The 23030-nt window shown below is 41.0% G+C and overlaps 1 protein-coding gene across 6 annotated transcripts in view; it reads left to right on the forward strand.

Annotated features, from left to right (window-relative positions):
* LOC140737090 (cytosolic phospholipase A2-like) overlaps positions 1-23030 on the forward strand; it is a 240955-nt gene that overhangs the window by 162940 nt on the left and 54985 nt on the right. For 5 of the 6 annotated variants that reach the window (XM_073063260.1, XM_073063261.1, XM_073063259.1 and 2 more), the window contains 4 exons: positions 4093-4130; positions 15859-16003; positions 17626-17762; positions 18572-18794. In XM_073063260.1, the coding sequence (XP_072919361.1) occupies positions 4093-4130; positions 15859-16003; positions 17626-17762; positions 18572-18794 (543 nt within the window). Of the gene's footprint in view, positions 1-4092; positions 4131-12984; positions 13087-15858; positions 16004-17625; positions 17763-18571; positions 18795-23030 lie in introns of those variants that run through there. The other variant, XM_073063263.1, reaches the window with a different exon arrangement.

Below are 23030 nucleotides of genomic sequence, written 5' to 3' on the forward strand. Positions count from 1 at the left end.
TATACTGACAGGTCACAAACTCAAGGATTATATTGAAAGAAAAGTTTCCTTTGAAGCTGGGTTTAAACTTCAGTCACACAGGGTTTTGCAGCCCACCTTTACACTAACATGAAATGTTGGGGTAGACATGATCAGGGAAAAAAGTGTCAATCTGTTTCAGTAAAGACAACACCACCTCATCCATGGCCTTTCCAGTGGGAAACAACAGAAACCCAGGAAGAATCTCAAAGATAAAGCCCTCTTACGTAGTGAGAGACTCGTACGTCATAAGGCACGCCAGGAGTCAGAACCTCACATAGCCCCATATGATGATGATAAGAATAGAGAGTATACAGCATGATCTAATCTACTAAATGTACAGCTTTTCACCTGCATAGTAGTACATAAGAACAAAACAAATAAGAGCAGGAGTAGGCCATCCGGCCCGTTGAGCTTGCCCCGCCATTCAATAAGATCATGGCTGATCTGTCCGTAAACTCAGCTCCATCTACCTGCCTTTCCCCCATAACCCTTAATTCCCTTACTATGTAAAAACCTGTCTAACTGTATTTTAAATATATTTATTGAAAAAACCTCAGCTGCTTCCCTGGGCTGAGAATTCTACTCTGGGAAAAACAGTTTGTCCTCATCTCCATCCTAAATCTTCTCCCCGGAATCTTGAGGTAATGTCCCCTAGTTCTAGTCTCACCTACCAATAGAAACAACTTTCCTACTTCTACCTTATCTATCCCTTTCAAAATGTTGTATGTTTCTATACGATCCCCTCTCATTCTTTTGAATTCCTGAGAGTATAGTCCCAGGCGACTCAATCTCTCCTCATAAGTTAATCCCTTCATCTCTGGAATCAACCTGGTGAACCTCCTCTGCACTGCCTCCAAAGCCAGTACATCCTTCCTCAAGTATGGAGACCAGAACCGCACACATTACTCCAGGTGCGGTCTCACCAGTACCCTGTATAATTGCAGCATGACCTCCCTGCTCCTGAATTCGATCCTTCTAGCAATGAAGGCCAACATTTCATTTGCCTTCTTAATAACCTGTTGTACCTGCAAGCCAACTTTTTGCAATTCATGAACAAGCACTCCCAAGTCCCTCTGCACAACAGCATGCTGCAATCTTTCACCATTTAAATAATAATCTGCTCTTCTATTATTCCTTCCAAAGTGGATGATCCCGCATTTACCAACATTGTATTCCATCTGCCAGACCTTGGCCCACTCATTTAGCCTATCTATATCCCTCTGCCGACTCTCCACATCCTCCGCACAAGTTTTTTTCCCCACTCAGTTTAGTATCATAAGCACATTTTGCTACGCTACACTCAGTCTCCTCTTCCAAATCATCAATGTAAATAGTAAACAGCTGTGGGCCCAGCACTGACTCCTGCAGCACCGTACTCACCACTGACTGCCAACTGGAGAAACACCCATTTATACCAATTCTCTGCTTTCTATTGGTTAACCAATCCACTATCCACCCCAATACACTTCCTCCGACTCCATGCATCCGTATCTTATTTATAAGTCTCTGCGGCACCTTATCGAATGCCTTCTGGAAATCCAAGTATACAATAGCCACTTGTTCCCTTCTATTCACTGCACTGATTATGACCTCAAAGAACTTCGGTAAGTTTGTCAAACAGGACCTGTCCTTTCTGAATCCATGCTGCATCTGTCTAATGGAACCACTCCTTTCTAAATGTTTTGCCATTTCTTCCTTAATGACAGCTTCAAGCATTTTCCCGACTACAGATGTTAAGCTAACTGGCCTATAGTTGCCCGTCTTTTGCCGACATCCTTTTTAAAAAAGTGGTGTGACATTTGCTGTCTTCCAATCCGCCAGGATCTGCCCAGAGTCTAGAGAATTTTGGTAAATGATTACCAATGCGTCTACTGTAACCTCTGCCAATTCCCTCAGCACCCTGGGATACATCCCATCAGGACCAGGGGACTTGTCTACCTTCAGGCCCTCTAGTTTGCTCATTACTATCTCTTTAGTGACAGTGATTTTATCAAGGTCCTCGCTTTCCATTTCGTCCATAACATCATTCTTTGGCGTATTAGACGTGTCCTCCACCATGAAGACCGACACAAAATAGTCGTTAAATGCCTGAGCCGTTTCCTTATCACCCAATATCAATTTCCCCTTCTCGTTTTCCAAGGGACCCACGTTGACCTTAGCCACTCTTCCGCTTTATATATTTATAAAAACTTGTTATCTGATTTTATATTTTGTGCTAATTTACTTTCATACTCTTCCCTTCCTTATGTCTTGTTTAGTTGTTCTTTGATGCTTTTTAAAGTTTTCCCAATCCTCCAGTCTCCCACTACTCTTTGCGACTTTGTACACATGAGCTTTTAATTTGATACTATCTTTTATTTCCTTAGTTATCCAAGGCTGGCTCTCCCCACACTTGCTGTCTTTACTTGTGACTGGAATATACTTTTGTTGAACACTGTGAAAAATCTCTTTGAAAATATTCCACTGTTCCTCAACAGTCCTGCCAAATAGCCTGTGCTCCCAATCCACATTAGCCAACTCCTCCCTCATCCTGTTGTAGTCTCCCTGGTTCAAGCATAATAACCATATAACAATTACAGCGCGGAAACAGGCCATCTCGGCCCTTCTAGTCCGTGCTGACGCTTACAGTCACCTAGTCCCACTGGCCCGCACTCAGCCCATAACCCTCCATACCCTTCCTGTCCATATACCTATCCAATTTTACTTTAAATGACAATACCGAACCTGCCTCTACCACTTCCACTGGAAGCTCATTCCAGACAGCTAACACTCTCTGAGTAAAGAAATTCCCCCTCATGTTACCCTTAAACTTTTGCCCCCTAACTCTCAAATCATGTCCTCTTGTTTGAATCTCCCCTACTCTCAATGGAATACACTAGTTTTAGATCTAACTATTTCATCCTCCATCTGTATGCGAAATTCAATCATACTATGGTCACTCTTTCCAAGAGGATCCCTGACTACAAGATCGTTAATCTTACCTGTCTCATTGCACAGGACTAGATCTAAGATATCATCTCTTGTAGGTACATTAACATGCTGCTCAAGAAAGCCATCACAGATGCATTCTGTGAAGTCCTCCTTAAGACTTCCTTGACCAACCTGATTCACCCAATCTATGTGGAAGTTAAAATCCCCCATGACAACTGCCGTTCCGTTCTTACAAGCCTCAGTTATTTCTTGGTTAATCACCTCTGCCACTACAATATTTTTATTAGGTGGCCTACAGACAACTCCCACCAGTTTTTTTTTCCCTTTGCTGTTCTTAATCTCTACCCAGATGGACTCAACATTCTGCTCCATTGATCTAATATCGTCTCTCACAATCGCCCTGATCTCATCCTTAATTAAGAGCGCCACTCCACCTCCTCTGCCTTCCTGCCTATCTTTCCATATTACCTGATACCCTTGGATATTTAATTCCCAGTTATCTCCAACTTACAACCAGGTTTCTGTAATGGCCACTAAATCATATGCCTTGGTACTGATCTGTGCCACAAGTTCACTAACCTTGTTTCTAATACTATGGACATTTAGATAAAGTGCCCTTATACTCATTGTCCTTTTAGAATCTAGTGACCTATGCGATTTTTGCTTTTTACTTTTATGCACTCTACTCTTACTTTTTTCTTCACTAACTCTAGCTTTGGTCTCTGCATCACTTCCCTCTTCTTTTCTGTGTGGGTTCCCATTCTCGTGCCATATTAGTTTAAAAACTAGTATAGGGGGTACTACAGTTAGTTTCATTAGCTGTGGTCCACAGACGCCCAAAGTTAGATAATGCCTCAACTATTGTCCAGTATATTTGTGTGAATGCTGGCTCTGAATGCAGTTGAGCTTGGTGCTGAAGCATTCTGTAACAGAACTGCCTGCCAGGATTTGCAATCAGAGTTTGTGCCCCACCTTTTTAGCATGAAAGGGAGAATATTTTAAAGCAACTATAAATTTGGTTTGTTTTGTGATTCCGTTTACAGACCTGCTCCCATCAAAGCTCTGTTCCCATGAGTGCTGATAAGCAATTGTTGGGCTGCACAATGCTCCATATTAATCATTTCTTTAATCTTTTTCCAGGTGACTACTGTATTTTTGGAGATGTTCTTGGAAGTTTGGTACGTATTGTGATAAAGTTGGAATTCATACCTTGTTACTTATTAGAATTGGGAAGCCGGATACTGGGTCTTTGCTAGCTTGCCTTGGATCTCATCGGCTTCTGTGAATTCCACAGTGGTTCAGTGAGCTCCCACTGCAGCATGATTCCCCTGGAGAAATCATACAGATGGTCCAGTACGTTGTTTCTTTGGTTTGTTACCAAAGCTTTAGAAGGGAATTGTAGAAGCTCTGGTGAAGGAATAATTAATGATCCATGAAAGTTTGAAAGGAAAAAATGAATGAAATATGAGTTTTTAAAAAATTTCACTCACATATTTACCTTATAAGATGTCATTGCTCATTGACATTTGTAGACTTGTGTGCAGAATGACAATCTTTGGCACTTGAGTTGCAAGTTATGTTGTAACTCTAGAGCTGAAATCTAGGAAAGCTGAGGCACTGTAAGTTGAGCTTCTGTGTCCAAATGTGGCATGGTGGAATGGGTCATGAGATGGGGATAACCTAACCAGTGCATAACCATGGACTGTTTCTGAAGGCAGACATGCATTCCCTATTTATAGGTTTACTATGCCCAAGGGGTAGTATTTATAAAAAGAAAATTCAATGATTCAATAGTTGGGGGAACAAACAAGGGATTCTGTGAATGTGTACAAGGCACCCAGTTGGTACAATGCCTCCCAGGTGCCAGAGTCAGAATGTCTCTGATTGAGTCCACAGCATTCCTAAGGGGGAGAGTGAGTACATGGTACATTTTAGTACAAACGACATAGCTAGGAAAAGGGGTGAGGTTCTGAAGAGCAAAAATAGGCAGCTAGGACGGAAGCTAAAAAGCATGACCTCAAAGGTAGTAATTTCTGGATTGCTCCTGTGCCGGTGAGGGTAAGAATAGGAAGATATGGCAGGTAAATATATGTCTGAAGAATGAGTTCAGGATGCACGGTTTCAGATTTGTGGATTATTGGGATCTCTTCTGGGGTAGTTAGGACCTGCTCAAAAGGGATGGGTTACACCTGAATTCGAGAGGGACCAATGACCTTGTGGGCTAGTTTGGTAGTGTTTTTGGGAGGTTTTAAACTAGATTTTCATGGAGATGGGAACTAGAGTGATCAGTCAGATGATGAAGCAGTTGGTGTAAAGGTAGATACAATGTGTAGAGAGACTTTTGGGAAGGACAGGCAGAAAAGGAGGACATCATGGCAAGATCTTCTACTGTATCAGTGGATATCAGAAACAGAAAGGGAGCAATCACTCTATTAGCAGTATTTTGTAAGTCCCAGAATAACAACAGTGTTACTAAGGAGCAGATTGGGAGGTAGATCTTGGAAAAGTGCAAAAGTAATAGGTTTTGTCGTGTGTGACTTAAACTCCCCGAATATTGATTGGCACCTTGAAAGTATAAGAGGTTTGAATTTGAAGGTGGTCCAGGAAGGCTTCCTAACACAATATGTGGACAGGCCAACAGGAGGAGAGTCCATACAGAATCTAGTAGTAGGCAATGAACATGGTCAGGTGACAGATTTCTCAGTGAGAGAGCATTTCAGAAAGAGTGACCACAACTCACTGACTATTTGGACAAGGATAGGATTTAATTGGAGGAGGGGGAATGCTATTCAGTAGGACCTTGGAAGCACAACTTGAGAACAGGTGTTCTTAAGGAGATATGTGGAAGTTGTTTAGGGAGCATTTGCATGGGCTTCTGGATTGATTTGTCCCATTGAGGCAGGGAAAAGATGTAGGGTGAAGGAACCATGCTGGACGAGAGGTAGAACATTTAATCAAGAGGAAGAAAGAAACATACTTAAGGTTTAAGAAGCAATGATCAGGCAGGGCTCTTGAGAGTTATAAGGTAGCCAGGAAAGAGCTTAAGAATGGAGCTATAAGGGAACATGAAAAGGCCTCGGCGAGTAGGGTAAAGGAAAATGCAAAGGTGTTTTACGCATAAAAGAGAACAGGAGGATGATTAGAATGAGGTATAAAAGAGGAAAGCTGTCTGAAATCGGGGAAGGGATGGGAAACCCTTAATGAATACAGTGGATTCCAGTTAATTGGGACCAGTACGTTCTGGCCCAATTAAGTAGCTGTCCAAATAGTCAAAGTTTCATGGAAATAATTAAAAGGTATAAAGAAGGTAAACTGCTGTTTAACTGAATAACAAATTATGTATTTAATTGAAATGCAGAACAAATCAGAACACTACCAATACTGCTATAGTACTATAAAACTGTATTAGTTCCAAATATTTATCAAATAATAGGAATTCATCCAGTGTATGCTTCCATGTTCTTTTTATTGACTGTAAATGAGCAAAATCAGTGCAGACAGCTGGTGCAAATAATGGACTGCCTTTATACAAGGCTATCAATTATTGCAACCTCTGAATCTTCATTTTCATTGTAACATTCAAGATGTTTGCTGATACCTTAAAATTCTTCATAGTTTCTAGTTTTTTGAAGCCATTAAATCATTTAATTTTCATACCTGGCCATTTCTGGCATCTCCAAGCCTTGATGCTTGAAAACACAGTGAGCAAAACTGTTCTGAATTGTCTTACTGCATTTTGTTCTTGCCAACTGTTAGTGGGAAAAAAAATCACTGCTTTTTGAACACAAACACACACAAATGATACTATTTTAAAAATTATTCACTCTAAATATGGTATAGAGTCTAATAGTCTCACATTGCGTGTGACTGACTCTAGTTAGGAACAGTTCTAGTTAGCAACAGTCTCCTGTCCCATTAAAGGGGCATAGTGTCCCAAGTAAGAGGCTGTCCTGATTAGCAGATGGCCCAATTAACTGGAATCCACTATACTATGCTTCAGTATTCAGCAGTGAGAGAGACTGTGACGATGGTGACATTAGAGTAGAACAAGCTAATGTGCTGAAACATGTTGAAGTTTAGAAAGGGGCAGTGTTGGAACTTTTAAAAAACATGACGGTAGATAAATCCCTGGGCCGGATGGGATATACTCCAGCTTACTACTTGAAGCAAGAGAAAAGATTGCATTGCTGTTGGTGATGATCTTTGTGTCTCCACTCACCACAGGACTAGTACCAGAAGATTGGAGGGTGGCCAATCTTATTCCTTTGTTCAAGAAATGTAATAGGGATAGTCTGGGGAATTATAAACCAGTGAGTCTTACATCAGTAGTGGGCAAACTATTGGAGAGGATTCTTAGATACAGGATTTATGAGCACTTGGAGAAGCATAGTCTGATTTATGATGGTCATCATTGCCTTGTGAAGGGCAGGTGATGTTTCATGAGCTGGATTGACTACAAGGAAGTACAAAACAAATTGATTAAACTAGAACTGTGGATGTGTATATGGATTTTAGTAAAGCATTTGACAAGGTTCCCTATGGTGGGCTCATTCAGAAAATCAGGAAGCATGGGATCCATGGAAACTTGACTCTGTGGATTGGGAATTAGATTGCCTGTGGGTGGTGGTAGTAGTGGGTGGTAGTAGATGGAGTGTATTCTGCCTGGAGGTCAATGACTAGTGGTGTTCCGCAGGAATCATTTCTGGGACCCCTATTCTTTTGTGACTTTTATAAATGACTTGAATGAAGGAATGGAAGGGTGGGTTAGTAAGTTTGTGTTGTGGATACTGCAGAAGGTTTCTATAGGTTACAACAGGACATTGTCGAGATGAAGAGCCAGGTTGAGAAGTGGCAGATGGAATTAAATCCTGTGAATGATACATTTTGGGAGGTTCAATGAAGGGACACTACAGGGTTAACAGCAGAATCCTTAACAATGTGGAAGAACAGAGGGATTTTGAAGCCCACATCCACAGATCACTCAAAGTTACTGTGCAAGTTGATAAGGTAGTTGAAAAGGCATATGTTGTGTTGGTCTTCCTTTGATGGGGGATTGAATTCCAAAGCGCAAGGTAATGTTACAGCTCTATATAACTCTTGTAAGATGCCATTTGGAGTATTGTGTTCAGTTTTGGTCACCTTATTTTTGGAAAAATGCAGAAGCTTTTGAGAGAGCATAGGTAAGATTTACCAGGATGCTGTCTCGGTTGGAGAATGAGTCTTATGAGGAAAGATTGAACAAGCTAGGACTTTTCTGCTTGAAGTGAAGAAAGATTGGAGGTGTATAACTTGCTAAAAGGCATGGGTAGAGTGGACAGCTAACATTTTTTTTTAACAAGGCAGCAATGGCAAATATGAGAAGACATTTTTAAGGCGAATTGAAGAAAGTATAGGAGGTTATCAGAGATTGTTTTTTTTAACACAGAGTGTTAAGTGCATGGAACACACTGCTGGAGATGATGGTAGAGGCAGGTACATTAAGGACATTTAAGAGGCTCACATGGAAGAAAGAAAATTGGAGGGCTACGTGGGAGAGGATTAGATCAATCTTGGAGTAAGTTAAAATGTTGACACAACAGTCTGGGCAGAGGGCTTCTGTTGCAACCTTAAAACTACTCATATGGAGTGGATGGGAGATGTCATTAAGGAAATCAGGAAAAATGAGCAGCAAAAGGAATGTGGAAAGAAATCAGAGAGGGTCCGAGAACAGGATATGGAAGAAGTGGTAGTGAGGTAGAGGAAAAGGCATTGCAAAGTGAAATTGAAATTCACAGTCAAATGGAGAAGGAAGATGGGAGTGTCTCTGAGAAGAGAGAATAAGGTGCGATATTCCAGATAGAAAACCTGAAACAAAAAGCTGCAAAAATGCATTAAAAATACAGTTCAAAATGTTAAAATGTAGTCCTGGAAATTGGAGAATGCGGTTTAAAATATTGTATAAATAGAGTAACTTGACGGACCTATTGACTGTCTAATATAGGGCAGTGCTAAAGGCCACAAAATGTCAATGTGATTCATAGGCATTACACATTTTTGGACGATAAATTTCTCCTCCTACAGGGATAGTGAGACAGGACCTGGGGTTACTGGTGAAAAGATAAGTGGTCACAACAGTTGGGGGTGAAGAGGAGGACCAGGAATTGCTGATTGGAACTCCAGAAGGCTGATAAAGGGCTTTGGGATAAGAGCTGATTGTGTGCAAAGCCGTGCAAGGGCATTGAAGGTGATGTGGTCAAGGTCATGGGGGCTGGGGAGGGTGCTGTGGGTTAGCTTTGTGGATCAGGAATGAACTCACTGGTCCATAAGGAGAGGATGGAGTTTGTGTCTAAGCCTTAGTGGAAAAATCCAGCCATCTGAGAAATGACACAGGAGAAAAAGCAGTAAGGATGTGGCCTACAAATGACAATGGGAGATAGAAAATGCATGCCAAAAGGGCAATGTTATAATAGGCATGGGGAGCTTCAATCTGCAGGTAGATTGGGAAAATCATGTTGGTGGTGGATTACAGGAGAGAGAATTTCTAGGTCACCTATAAGATGGCTTCTTAGAGCAGTTCATGGTTGAGCCAACTAGAGGATCAACTATTCTGGATTGGGTATTGTGCACTGAACCAGAATTGATTAGAGAGCTGAAGGTAAAAGAACCCTTTGGGAAGTGGTCATAATATGATTGAATTCACCCTGACCTGAAATTTGAGAAGAAGCTAAAGTCAGATGTATCAGTATTACAGTGGGGTAAAAGGAATTACAGAGGCATTAGACAGGAGTTGGCCAAAATTGATTGGAAAAGAACACTGACAGGGATGACAGCAGAGCAGCAATGGCTGGAATTTCTGGAAGTAATTTGGAAGGCATGGGATATATACATCCCAAAGAGGAAGAAATATTCTAAAGTAAAGATGATACAACCATGGCTAACAAGAAGTCAAAGCCAAAGAGGGTCATATAATAGAGCAAAAATTAGTGAGAAACTTTAAAAAACTAACAGAAGGCAACTGAAAAAAAGTAATTTAGAAGGTAAAGATGGAATACAAAATTAAGCTAGCCAATAATATTAAAGAGGATACCAAAAGTTTCTTCAGATACGTAAGTGTAGAAGAGAGGTGAGAACAGATATCAGACCATCATATCAGAGGTAATAATAGGGGTTAAGGAAGTGGTAGATGACATGAATAAACATTTTGCATCATTCTACACTGCAGAAGACTAATTGCCTATTGAATTACAAGTCACGGCTTTGGAAACAGTATTACAAAAGAGTGTTTGTTTTTACCCTCTCTGTATTCTGTTCTCTGCCTAACTTAAAATTCAGATCTCTAGCTTTTTATCTTGACAAACATTAGACTGTTCTTTGCCTTACTGCTCTGTTGACCCCCTCAGTCTCTGTTATCGGGTTTCAATCTTCACAACATTGTTCAGTGAGTGACTACTAACCATCCATTAAGAGTACAAAAGATTCAGTTTTCCCCACAGAATTTCACAGTATGCCAACCACAGGATTTGCAGAAGGGTGAAGCACAGCTAGAACCTGGTTGAATTTACACTGGATCATTAAATGTAACAAAAGCATTACAATTGATATTTTGCCACCTCTTGATTGTGGATCAATCAAGGTAATGTTACAGCTCTACAAGACCTTAGTCAGACCCCTCTGTGTTCATTTCTGGTCACCTCACTTACAGGAAGGATGTGAATACTATAGAGAGAGTACAGAGGAGATGTACAAGGATGTTGCCTGGATTGGAGAGCATTCCTTATGAGAATAGGTTTGAGTGAACTTGGCTTTTTCTCCTTGGAGCAACGGAGGACCTGATAGAGGTGTATAAGATAATGCGAGGCATTAATCGCATAGCCAGAGGCTTTTCCCAGGGCTGAAATGGCTAGCACAAGGGGGTATAATTTTAAGATGCTTGGAAGTAGGCACAAGGGGGATGTGAGAAGTAAGTTTTTCAGACAGAGTCGTTGGTACATGGAATGCATTGCCAGCAAAGTGGTAGAGGTGGATAAAATAGGGTCTTTTAAGAGACTCTTGGATAGGTACATGGAGCTCAGAAAAAGAGGGTCTGAGGTAGGGAAATTCCAGGCAATTTTTAGAGTGGGTTACATGGTTGGCACAGCATAGTGGGCCAAAGAGCCTGTAATGTACTTGTAGATTTCTATGTTCTATCTGCTTATGCTCAAAGAAACAGTGTTGTAATTTCTGTGTTCTATACCATAACAAAATCTTTCAGATCCAGAGAAAGATTTTTTTTTTCTGGTCTGGCTGTGTTTAAGAGCTGCATGCACTCCATTTCCCTGACAGCACCAGAAGCATGTGGAACTGGAACTACTTCAGGGAAATTAAATGTTGTAGTTCAAGAACCTTCATCTGACTGCTGATTTATGTTGTCTTTACAGGGGACATGACAATGTTATTCCTGAGATGCAGTCAAATCTCCTATAGAAGCTTGCAATATGTTTTTTAAAAAAAAAACATAGCATATTCTAATTTGTTCATGTTCCAAAGTCTGTCTGAGCTCAATGAGTCAGCCAACATGGCAACTCCCCAGTTACAAACCAAATCTGGTGACAAGCTGCCTGATTCATTCAGATTGCTTCTTTGAATTGAAATGCTGATCCTCCAAACTGAAATTACTTTCTTAATCTCATAGTGTATCTGCTTTTAGAAGCAGATTCCAATGTTGCTAACCTTTGTTGTTTGCAGTATATTGGTATTAAAGGTTTGTGAAATGTTATAAGATTATTTTAATAGGAATGTTTTCAAAGTTTCCTGAGCCAAATTATCTGTGCTGGGAAAGTTTGAATACTTTTTTTTTATTGGTTTGGCTCAAGGTTGGGTAAACCTCCTACCACTAACGCCAGAGTATTTCATCCAAACACTTATTGCCTGTTCTCCTCAGATCGTACAAGATTCAAGATTCATTTATTGTCAAAGAATGTATAAATTATACAACCTTGAGATTTGTTTGCTCACAGGAAGCCACAAAGCAAGAAACCTGAAATAAGCCAATTAAATAGATAAAAAGAATAAAAAATAAAAATAAAAGACCAGCATTCAATGCACGAGAGAAAAGAAAAAAAAACACAAATCATGCAAACAATTGAAACAAGCAACAACATTTTGAACTAAAAGTGAGTCCTCAGTTCTGAACCCTCGAGCAGCTCATGTTGGAAGTTCTCATATGTCAGAACTTCAATAAATTTCCAATTTCTGTCATTTGACTTTAATAAATAATCCTATACTCAGTTATGTATCTATTAATTCCCTCCTTTTGATATTGTCATGCCTGCCAACCTGCCTGTAGGGCACTGCTGGAACAATCCAGCATGACTGTGGCCTGGCCATCACTCAGACGTCATTTTCTTCATCAATCCTTAAGACATTACCTATCACTGGTGGCTCTGGATAGCTCCCACTATTTCCCTCCATTGATGCTGACTGTCCTTCTGAATTCTTCCAGTATCTTGTTTGCTTCAGATTCCAATGTCTTCAGTTTTTTCCTTTCTCAACAACTGAAAACAGGTTCCCTCTTTAGATGATGCTAATACCGGTAGTTAAATTATATTTGAAGCAGTGGCATATGTCCTATCAAAGCAAATCAACATGTATCTCTGGAGGCTGTTTATTATGTGATTCCTTGTGTTCTAATCTTAGTCTTTTCACCATGAGATACCATATCCAAGACATTATGTGTACACCTGCAATGTTACATGAATATTTCTTTGTTACTTTGTCTAAATAATTCAGTGAGGTTCATCGTGTTAAATTCCATGTTAAATCTTTCCTTGTGTTATTCTTTATTAATTTTTCCCTTTGTGGTTTTCTATTGTATTTTTAAGTAAATAATTCACTATCTGATATAAAATCCCATGGATTTATTACTTCTCCTTTTGATTGGAGCCAATATTAGCTGCCCTTTTAGTTCCTTCACACTGAAGTTCTTTCAAACTGGAACTTCTGTTTAATTGTGAGTATCACTAAAGTGTCTTTTCTGTTTATCTTTACGAACTACCATTACATGGAGTCATGATCATAGAGGTGTACAGCTACCACACAGGCCCTTTGGCTGACCTCATCCATGCCTACCTGACATAGTATATTTGGATGATATCCTTCAAAAAATTTCCTATCCAGGTATCTGTTCAAGTGTCATTTAAATGTTATAATTGTATCTGTCTCTACTCTTCCTGTGGCAGCTTGTTTCCCATACCCACCAGTCTGTATGGAAAAAGTTTCCCCTTGGCTCCCCATAAATCTTCCCTTTCTCACTTTAAATCAAGTTTTAGATTTCACTAAAAAGCCTGTGACCATTCAGCTTATCGATACCCCTCACGATTTTGTATATCTCTAAATGCCCACATGTCAATCTCTATATTCCTTGGGGGGGGGGGGGGAAGGCCCCAGCCTATCTAGTCTCTCTTTATAACTCACGCCCTCCAATTTCTAGTAACATCCTTGTTAATTTTTTTCCCTCACCCTTTGCAGCTTAATAACATTGTCTTTTAGCTAGGTGACCAGAACTGAATACTGTACTCCAAGTGTGGTGTCACCAATGCCTTGCACAGTTGTAATGTACCTCCCCAACACTTCTCGTCAGTGCCCTCACTGATTAAGGCAAGTGTGCCAAATACCCTCATCACCACTTTAAGGGCATTATGTCCTCGTACACCAAAGTACCGGCTGGTGGTGTAGTGGCTATCAGCATGCGGCCGGCTCCCTTGCACACTCTCCATCCGTGCCTGGGTTGAGTGTCGAGCTAGCAACTCGAGCTCGTAAAAAAAAACCTGGAGAGGGGTGGGCTCCGCCAGGTTTCAGTTGCCCAAGGCACGTCTTACGATGAGCAATCACCAAAAAGATCGGTGCAAAAAGCTTGTCATGACAGCGCCCCGACGACTCCACCAGGAGTTAGCACACATGCATGTACACACCAAAGTCTCTCTGTTCTACTATGCTCTGTTCAGGCCTGTGAAGCAATACTTCACACTCATTATAAATGTTGAGAATATTAGATATTTTCTTCTAATACCTTCCTTAGTCTCTAGAGTTTAAAAAGCCCTGTGTTAAAATAACTAATCAATATTTTTGTCTTGCTCTTTTGCTACCTTGATTTTATTTGCAAGACTTATTAGCATGTATCTTAATTTTATTTGTTTTATTTTGAACCCTTGGACTACTTTCTATTCCTGTTCATGTTGCAGAGCCTATTCTGTTCCTTTCCAGTAAAACTTTTCTTTCAGCTCTGTGGTCTCAGAGGTCATTGCTTCATTCTTCCTGTGGCTGGCATTTGGCAAGCATACCCAGAACACCAGAACAGGAATGCTGAAAATACTGATTTTTGGCATCAAGAATGAGTTGAGAACATAATGGCCTTCATTGTAAGGGGTTTTAAGTGCAGGAGCAAGGATTGTTTTTCTGTAATTATGCAGGGCCTTGCTGAGGACAGACTTGGAGTAGTTTTAGTCACCTTAGCTAGGGAAGGATAAACTTCCCATGGAAGGAGTGCATCGACAATTCACCAGACTGATTCCTGGGATGGCCAAACTATTGCTTGAGGAAAGATTGATTAACTTGGTCTTAATAAACAAAGTTTGAAAGCTCAACAGAATGTTTCCTCTGGCTTGGCGGAGCAGGGGTGGCGTTGTGGTTTAGGAAAAGGATTACAGAGTGAGGATACATTTAGCACTGAGTTGAGGAAAAAATTGTTGACGTAGATTGAGGTGAACTTGTGAAACTATCACAGAAACTCACTAAATATATTTCTTGGCAGCAAAGAAATCAAAGGGTATGGGGAGAGAAAAGTAATGCATTGCATTCAGGTTAATTGGGTTATTGGTAAGTCAGGGTAGCTGCCTAATTTAGACAACTCTTAAGAAACAAAAACTAATCGAGAAAGTAGCCGGGATTCACTTTGTTTATTTGGTACACTATGCAACTTAATTTGGACAGGAAACTTGCAGAACAGTTTCTAACTAGCATTAGTCGCGTGCATTTGTGTGGTCATTAGACACCACACTGTGCTTAAAGAGAACAATTTTTAAATAGTGTCAGTTGCTTGTGTTTGCATTCAAAAATCAATGATTTTTGTCACTGATATTTGGAGAGTAACAAGCTGTAAGGCAATACAGAATTGTTTTGCTCAATGCGGATTCAAGCATTCAGGCTTGGAGATGCAAGGAATAGCCAAGAGTGGAAAATTTAGTGATTTCACTAATTCAGTAAGTTAGGAACAGGAAGAATATGAAGGTATGACAATCATCTTGAATGTTGCAATGAAAGTGAAGATTTGGAAGATGCAATCAAAAGGCATGGTATGAAGGCATTCCATTAACTGCATTAGGTGTGTGCGCTGAGTGTTTGCATTTACAGTTAATCAAAAGATCATGGCCACATACACTGGATGATTTCTTCCATCAATAGCTATTTGGAACTAAAGCACAATTTTCTAATATAGTAGTATTCATGGTGTTCTAATTTGTTTAATATTTCATTTAAATGCATAGTTTGTTACTCAGTTAAAATTGGTTTGTCTTTTTTTATACATTTTTAACTATTTCCATGAAACGTCAGCTAATTGGAGCAGGTGCTTAGTTGGGCCAAAATGTACAGGACACAATTTGTCCTAATTCACCAGAATCCACTGTATGGTATCAGGGCCAAGAATCAGCTGAGGAGGCGAATATGTAACTTCATCTCTTATTTTTCTATGTTCTAGCCGCCAAGAGATAAATATTTATTTTCATTAAAAAAATTGATGAAAAATGCATCTGTTGTCTGGGAAAATTTAACATTGTTTGTCTGATTCTTATGGTTTTATCCATATGGTAAAAGGTTGTGCTGCAACTCCCACTAACACTGTAATATATTTTCTATTACATTTCATTGCAATCATTCCTAATTTCCTTCTAGTTCTTCAGTTGATCTTCGATTCAGCATGGCACTGTGTGATGAGGAGAAGTCATTCAGGCAGAAGAGGAGGGAAAATGTGATGGAGGGAATCAAGAAGCTCTTGGGCCCCGAGAATTCCATGAATGCACCACAATCAATCCGGGAGGTAAACAGTCAGCTTGTGAGGGAACTGTTTGTTGTTGAAGACTTTGTATTAGGGGACCAAGTCTAATATTTGACATTTATTGTGTTTTATCAATCTGGAAATGGGGATAGTTCACTTTTTGTTCCAATATGCTTTATGGTGAATGGATCTGGTTCCTTGTTTCTACCCCAGGCTCTGAATTTTTTTTAAGCTGCTGTTACTATTGGCATGCAAGTGATGCAATAGCATTTGAAATAATAGAGCAAATGCTTTTCTTTTATTCTCAGTTGTGGGATGAATATTGGGTGTGACACCAGGAGAATTTCCCCGCTCTTCCAAGTGAACTCTGAGATCATTTCAGGCCTCCCAAGAGGCCATGGTTTAGTGCAAATTAAAATTCAGGTTTTGACTTAAATCTCATTGAATTCAATTAAGTTAAAGTTGGTTTCATTATCCCAAAACAATTACTCAAAGCTCCTCCAAAGGTTCAATACTTCATTGAAGTTGAATTATGTGATCACATCTGGGGCTGGACCCAACAGGCTCCTGAGTCTAAGGCAAGACTTCTAACAAAAGGCCATAATTGGCATTTACAATCTGGCTTGACCATTTCCCCAACCCAATCGCAAAAGACCTGAAGTTGTATTAATATTTTTCCCAGCTGCTCCTTGTTCAAATGGCCTATGAAGAAAGATAAGCCTATAGAATGTTAAAATTGTGTGAAGTAACCATGATTCAATTACTGAATAAAACTAAGATGATTTTTCTTTTACAATGTCTCCAGTATATCTTTAACCAGTTTAAATTATATCCAGTTCCACCTTGGGACTGTGAAGGGCTGTCTCTTATTATCTTCATATAGCCTTTGTATTATTCTGTCTTTAAGTTGTCTGCCCCACAGTACAGTCAAGGAGAAGTAGGTTCACTTTGCTTATGTTAAAATTATGCAGGCAGGAACTGTTAGATAATTTAATGCAGGGATTCCCAACCATTTTTCTGCATTGGACCAATACCATTAGCAAGGAGTCCAAGGACCCCAGGTTGGAAACCCCTGGTTTAATGCAAATTAGAATTCAGTAATTGGGCTAACATTAGTTGAGTACATCCTATCCACTTTACAACACTGCAGAATAGTCCAGATGTGATAAGAATCCAGAAATGACTTGGAACACAATATTTGAAACATTCACATGAACCATTAGAGATTGAGTTTGCCATGACAGATGTCCTTCACTGTCAGTCCAGCTCAAATCTCGAGTAAAGCTAAATCAACAATAATGCATTTGCTAAAAGGGCTTGCAGTGATCTTTATTTAAGTTGCTATGTTTGTGTGCCCTGCAGCATTAGGCCAAATGATGCTGGACTGAAACCAGGCCTTACATCCATCCCTTCTGTGATCCCTGTGGCCACATTAATCTGTCACTGACCTGCAGACTATTTCGGCTGAAGGAATGGCTGCCACAGTCATCCTGTAGAGTGATCTGTGACTGGTGATTAGGCCTCAGGAGACTGAAGTCAGATATGCCAGCAATCCATTGGATGAAAAGCAGAAATATTCCATTCTATGTGAGGCTCATAACTGGCAGTCTCTCTGGAACCATAGCTTAAGAGGCCACAATGCTAAACACTTGGTTATTTTTCAGGTGCCAACAATAGCTATTTTGGGTTCTGGAGGAGGATTTAGAGCGATGGTCGGTCTTTCAGGTGTAATGAAGGCATTGATGGAATCTGGAGTCTTTGACTGTGCAACTTACATCGCAGGACTCTCTGGCTCTACTTGGTAAGTTCCGTACAAAGAAGTATTCTCTTGGTAGTATTAATAAAACTCACATGATAGATTTATTGAGTCTCTCTTAATGGCCAATTAAATAAGTGTCCTTTGTTTATGTGTGTTTTTGAAGGATATTTTGGTCAAATTGTATCCAGGCTTGATCACTCCTGTGCTAAATTAGCTGATCCTGGTAGATTCATTGACAGAAAACAGTGTTGTTGGCTTTAATTCAGTAGCTAAGACGAGGGATAAGACTGATGCCTTATCATAATACTGTCTTTCATGTTGGTAGTGTTTATGCAGTTACTTAGGAACACATGTCACGTGCAAAAATAAATTGTTCGACTGTTTTCCATGGAACCATACAAAGATTGTGAATGAACTTGAAATATTATGTTAGCTATTGGCAGTTTACTCTTTTGAAGATGGTCACGAGTACAGATAGGATTCTCAAAGAGCAATTTATGACTGGTGACTAAGGAATATTATATGGCTGGAAACCCAGAATATTTATTGGGCATTTTAATTTTGTTCTTTCACTTGTTTCAGATTTGATATGAATTATCATCATATTATTTAACTTGGCAACTAAAAATTCCACAGCTTACTACCAAAATCTGCAGTTTCACAAGGCCAAAAATTGCCATGACATGCTGTGTACATCTTAATGGATATTGAGGAATAACTGTTGGTGTTCAATTTTCTTTCTATGGAAAGGCTTGGTTGCCAGGTAGAGAGTACCAGTGCAAAAAAAGGAAAACATGGAAGTGCTAAAAGGTTCTTAAATTATTCTCTTCCACATCTCCCCCTTCAATCAGGTACATGTCAATGTTATATTCTCATCCGGACTTTCCAAAAAAAGGACCTGGTGAAATCAACAAAGAGCTGATGGAAAATGTCAGCCACAACCCAATGTTTTTGCTGACTCCTCAGAAGGTCAGACGATACGTTGAGGCCCTGTGGAAAAAGAAGAGTTCAGGACAGCCTGTCACTTTTACTGATGTGTTTGGAATGCTCATTGGTGAAACACTGATTCCAGATGTAAGTTGAGAAGATTTTTCTGTTTCATGATATCTGAACTCGGAGCCCAAGAGGCTGGTGTGCTGAAGAAATTTTCAAATACAAATCTTCCATAAGGCTTGGGTAAATTCAGTTCCCTGCGTTACTGATTGTATTTCAATTTACGCAACCTGTTTTATGATTAAGTTGAGATACTTGAGGCATAGTGAACCATGACTTGCTGAGATGAAATGCAGTGCTGAGAAATCAGTTACTGAATCACACAGCATAATGAAGGTTATGTTTTGGTTGCAGGATAAAGAGACAACGTAAACTTGAAGGCCTTGTTCTAAAAGGGTTCTAAGAACAGATCTATCTAATGGAAAATTTTGAGGGTAGCATGAAATGATCAGATGTGATTGTTATCAGTTGGACATCCGTGGTGAAAATGAGATGGTCAGAGCTAGGGAATTGCAAGTTTTTGAAGTGATCAATCATATGCTCTCAATCTTCCCACCTATATCCTCTGATGAAGATGGTGGAGTTTGTCATTGAACCACCAGTTATGATCGATACTTGTATCCAGATGGAAGTCCAAGAAGAGTTTATTTGTACATCCTCAATAGTTCACATGCTCTTGATCTCCTCAACAACTTTCAGTTCCCTGGCCCTGACTGCCTAATTTTTACAATGGATGTCCAGTCCCTATACATGTCTGTCCCCCATCAAGACCTTAAAGTCCTCTGCTTCTTTCTCAACAACAATTCCCCTCCTTTGTCTGGCAGAACTGGTCCTCACCATCAATAATTTCTCCTTCAACTCCTCCCACTTTCTCCAAAGTCAGGAGATTGCCATGGGCACCCACATGGACTCGAGCTATACCTATGTTTTAGTTGGCAATGTAGGGCAATCTGTGTTTCAAGCCTTCCCTGTTAATGCTCCCCAATTCTTCATCCACTACATAGCATCGATGCTGCTTCATGCTGAGCTCATCAGTTTCATCAACCTTGCCTCCAACTTCCATCTTGCCTTAAGTTCACTTGGTCCATATCTGACACACCTCTCCCCTCTCTTGATCTCCTTGTGTCTTTCTCTGGAGATAAACCTACTGATTCCCACGGCTATCTTGACTATATTTCTACCCACACTGTCTCCTGTAAAATTGCTAATCCCTTTTCTCAGTTCCTTCTTCTCTACTACATCTGTTCCCAGGATGAGGTTTTCCTCTCCAGGACATCAGAGATATCTTTCAGAGAACGCTCACCCTATTTTCCCACTGCCTTAACGTTGATAGTTTCTCTTGTCCTTGCCTACCACCCCATGAGCCTCTGCATCATCGTCCGCAACGTCCATCATCTCCAAAGGGGTTCAACCACCAAGCACCAAACTTTCCCCTCATACACGAGAGAGAATCTGCAGATGCTGGAAATCCAAGCAACACACACAAAATGCTGCAACATCTATAGAAAAAAGTACAGTCGATGTTTCGGGCCGAGACCCTTCGGCAGGACTGGAGAAAAAGATGAGGAATAGATTTAGAAGCTGAGGGAGGGGAGATAGAAATACAAGGTCATAAGTAAAACCGGGAGGAGGAGGGAAGAAATAAATAGCTGTGAAGATGATTGATGAAAGATGTAGGGCTGGAGAAGGGTGAGTCGGATAGGTGGGGATAGAAGGTCAGGAAAGAAAGAAAAGGGGGAGGAGCACCAGAGGGAGGCGATGGGCAGACAAGGAGATAAGGTGAGAGGAGGGAAAAGGGAATGGGGAATGGTGAAGGAAAGGGCGGGGGGCAGTAGAGGAGGCCATGGATTGACATATTGGAATGGGAAAGAGGCCTCCTGTATATCGGTGAGACCCAACATAGATTGGGAGAGCATTTCGTTGAGCACCTACGCTCTGTCCGCCAGAAAAAGCGGGATCTCTCAACGGCTAACTATTCTAGTTCCACTTCCCAGTCCCATTCCAATTTGTCAAATCATGGCATTGTCTACTGTCATGATGAGGCCACCCTCAGGATGGAGGAGCAACACTTTGTATTCTGTCTGGGTAGCCTCCAACCTATGGCATGAACTTTGATTTCTTGAACTTCTGGTAATGGGCCCTTCCTTCCCCGCCCTTTCCTTCACCATTCCCCATCCCCTTTTCCTTCTCTTCCCTTATCTCCTTGCCTGCCTGTCACCTCCCTGTGGTGCTCCCCTTTTCTTTCTTCCATGGCCTTCTATCCCCACCTATCAGACCCCCTTCTCCAGCCCTGTATCTCTTTCACCAATCAACTTCCCAGCTATTTATTTCATCCCTCCCCCTCCCGGTTTCACCTATTACCTTGTGTTTCTGTCTCCCCTCCCCCAACTTTTAAATCTACTCCTTATCTTTTTTTTTCTCCAGTCCTGCCGAAGGGTCTTGTCCTGAAATGTTGACTGTACTTTTTTTCCATAAATGCTGTCTGCCCTGCTGAGTTCCTCCAGCATTTTGTATGTGTTGCTTCCCCTTCACACTCTACTTTCCGCTAGGGATCATTTCCTCTGTGACTCCCTTGTCCATTTGTCCTTCCCCACCGATCTCCTTCCTGGCACTTATCCCTGCGTGGCCAAAGTGCTACACCTGCCCATTCACCACCTTTGTTACCTCCATTCAGGACCCTAAACAGTCCTTCCAGGTGAGGCAACACCGCCTGTGAACCTGTTGGGGTTGCCTATTATATCCAGTACGCCCAGGGTGGCCTCCTCTATATTGTACAGCGGGAGGGGGGGGGGCTGCTTTACTGCGCACCTTTGTTCCAACCGCCAAAAGCAGACGTTCCCGGTGGCCATCCATTGTAATCCTTGCCTCCCTTCCAGTTCTGACATGTTGGTTGATGGCCTCTTCTTTTGCCATGATGGAGCCACTCTCAAGTGGAGGAGCAACACCTCAAATTCCGACTAGGTAACCTCCAATCTGATGGCACGAATATTGCTTTCTCCTATGGGTAATATTTTCCCTCACCCTTCTATCTTCTATTCCCCACTTTGGCTTCTTCTCCTACCACCTACCCCGTGTCCTCCTACTTCCCTTTCTCCCATGATCCACTCTCCTCTCCTATCAGATTCCTTCTTCTCCAACCCTTTACTTTTCCCACACACCTAGTTTCACTTATCACCTTCTAGCTAGTCCTCCTTCACCCCCCCCCCCCCCCATCGTTTTAATCTAGCATTTTGTCCTGTTGTTCCCAGGCTGGACATGGGTCTCGGTTCGAAATGCTGATTGTTTTTTCATTTCCATAGATGTTACCCAACCTGCTGAGTTCCTCCTGCATTTTGTGTGTGTTGCTCTGGATTTCCAGTATCTGCAGAGTCTTTTGTGTTTATGATTTAAAGAGGTCACTGGTTACATTTAATTTAGTAGTCATTTATTAGTCAAGTCAAATTTATTGACGTATGTACTAATCTGGTGAGGTGCAGGTACAGTGAGAAACTTGCTTTCAGCATGTAGATTCAGACAACACACAGAGCATAAGCTATGCATACATTATATACAACAGTGAAGAAAAGAAAAGACTGCAAGACAAGTGCTTTAAAAGATCAGAGAGAAGTCTATGGTAGAGCAAGAGGTCTATAGTGTTCCATTGCTGAGGTAGAATTAGGGTTGTGCAGGTTGGTTTAAAACCCCAATGGGTGTGAGCAAGTAGCTGTTTCTGAACCTGGTGGCATTGGACTTCAGGCTTCTGTAATTCTTGCCAGATGGTAGTAGCGAGAAGGTGTGGCCCAGCTGGTGGAATAGTTGAATTGAATTGACTTTTTCTTGCATCCTTCAAATACATGAGGAGTGAAAATCTTTACATTACACCTCCATCTAAATGTGCAATCACAGTAATTTATAATAAGTAGAACAGTCAATGGAACAGAAATACACTCAAATCAGTGTGAGTTAATCAGTCTTATGGCCTGGTGGAAGATGCTGTCCCGGAGCCTTTTGGTCCTGGCTTTTATGCTGCGGTACCGTTTCCCAGTTGGTAGCAGCTGGAATAGATTGTGGTTGGCGTGACCCGGGTCCCCAATGATCCTTCGGGTCCTTTTTTCACACCTGTCTTTGTAAGTGTTCTGAATCATGGAAAGTTCACAACTACAGATGTTCTGGGCTGTCTGCACCACTCTCTGCAGAGACTTGCGATTAAGGGAGGTACAGTTCCCATACCAGGCAGTGATGCAGCCAGTCAGGATGCTCTCAATTGTGCCCCTGTAGAAAGTTCTTAGGATTTGGGGCCCCATACCAAACTTCCTCAACAATATGAGGTGGAAGAGG

The sequence above is a fragment of the Hemitrygon akajei genome, chromosome 12, assembly GCF_048418815.1.
Source record: "Hemitrygon akajei chromosome 12, sHemAka1.3, whole genome shotgun sequence".
Taxonomy (NCBI): Eukaryota; Metazoa; Chordata; class Chondrichthyes; order Myliobatiformes; family Dasyatidae; genus Hemitrygon; species Hemitrygon akajei.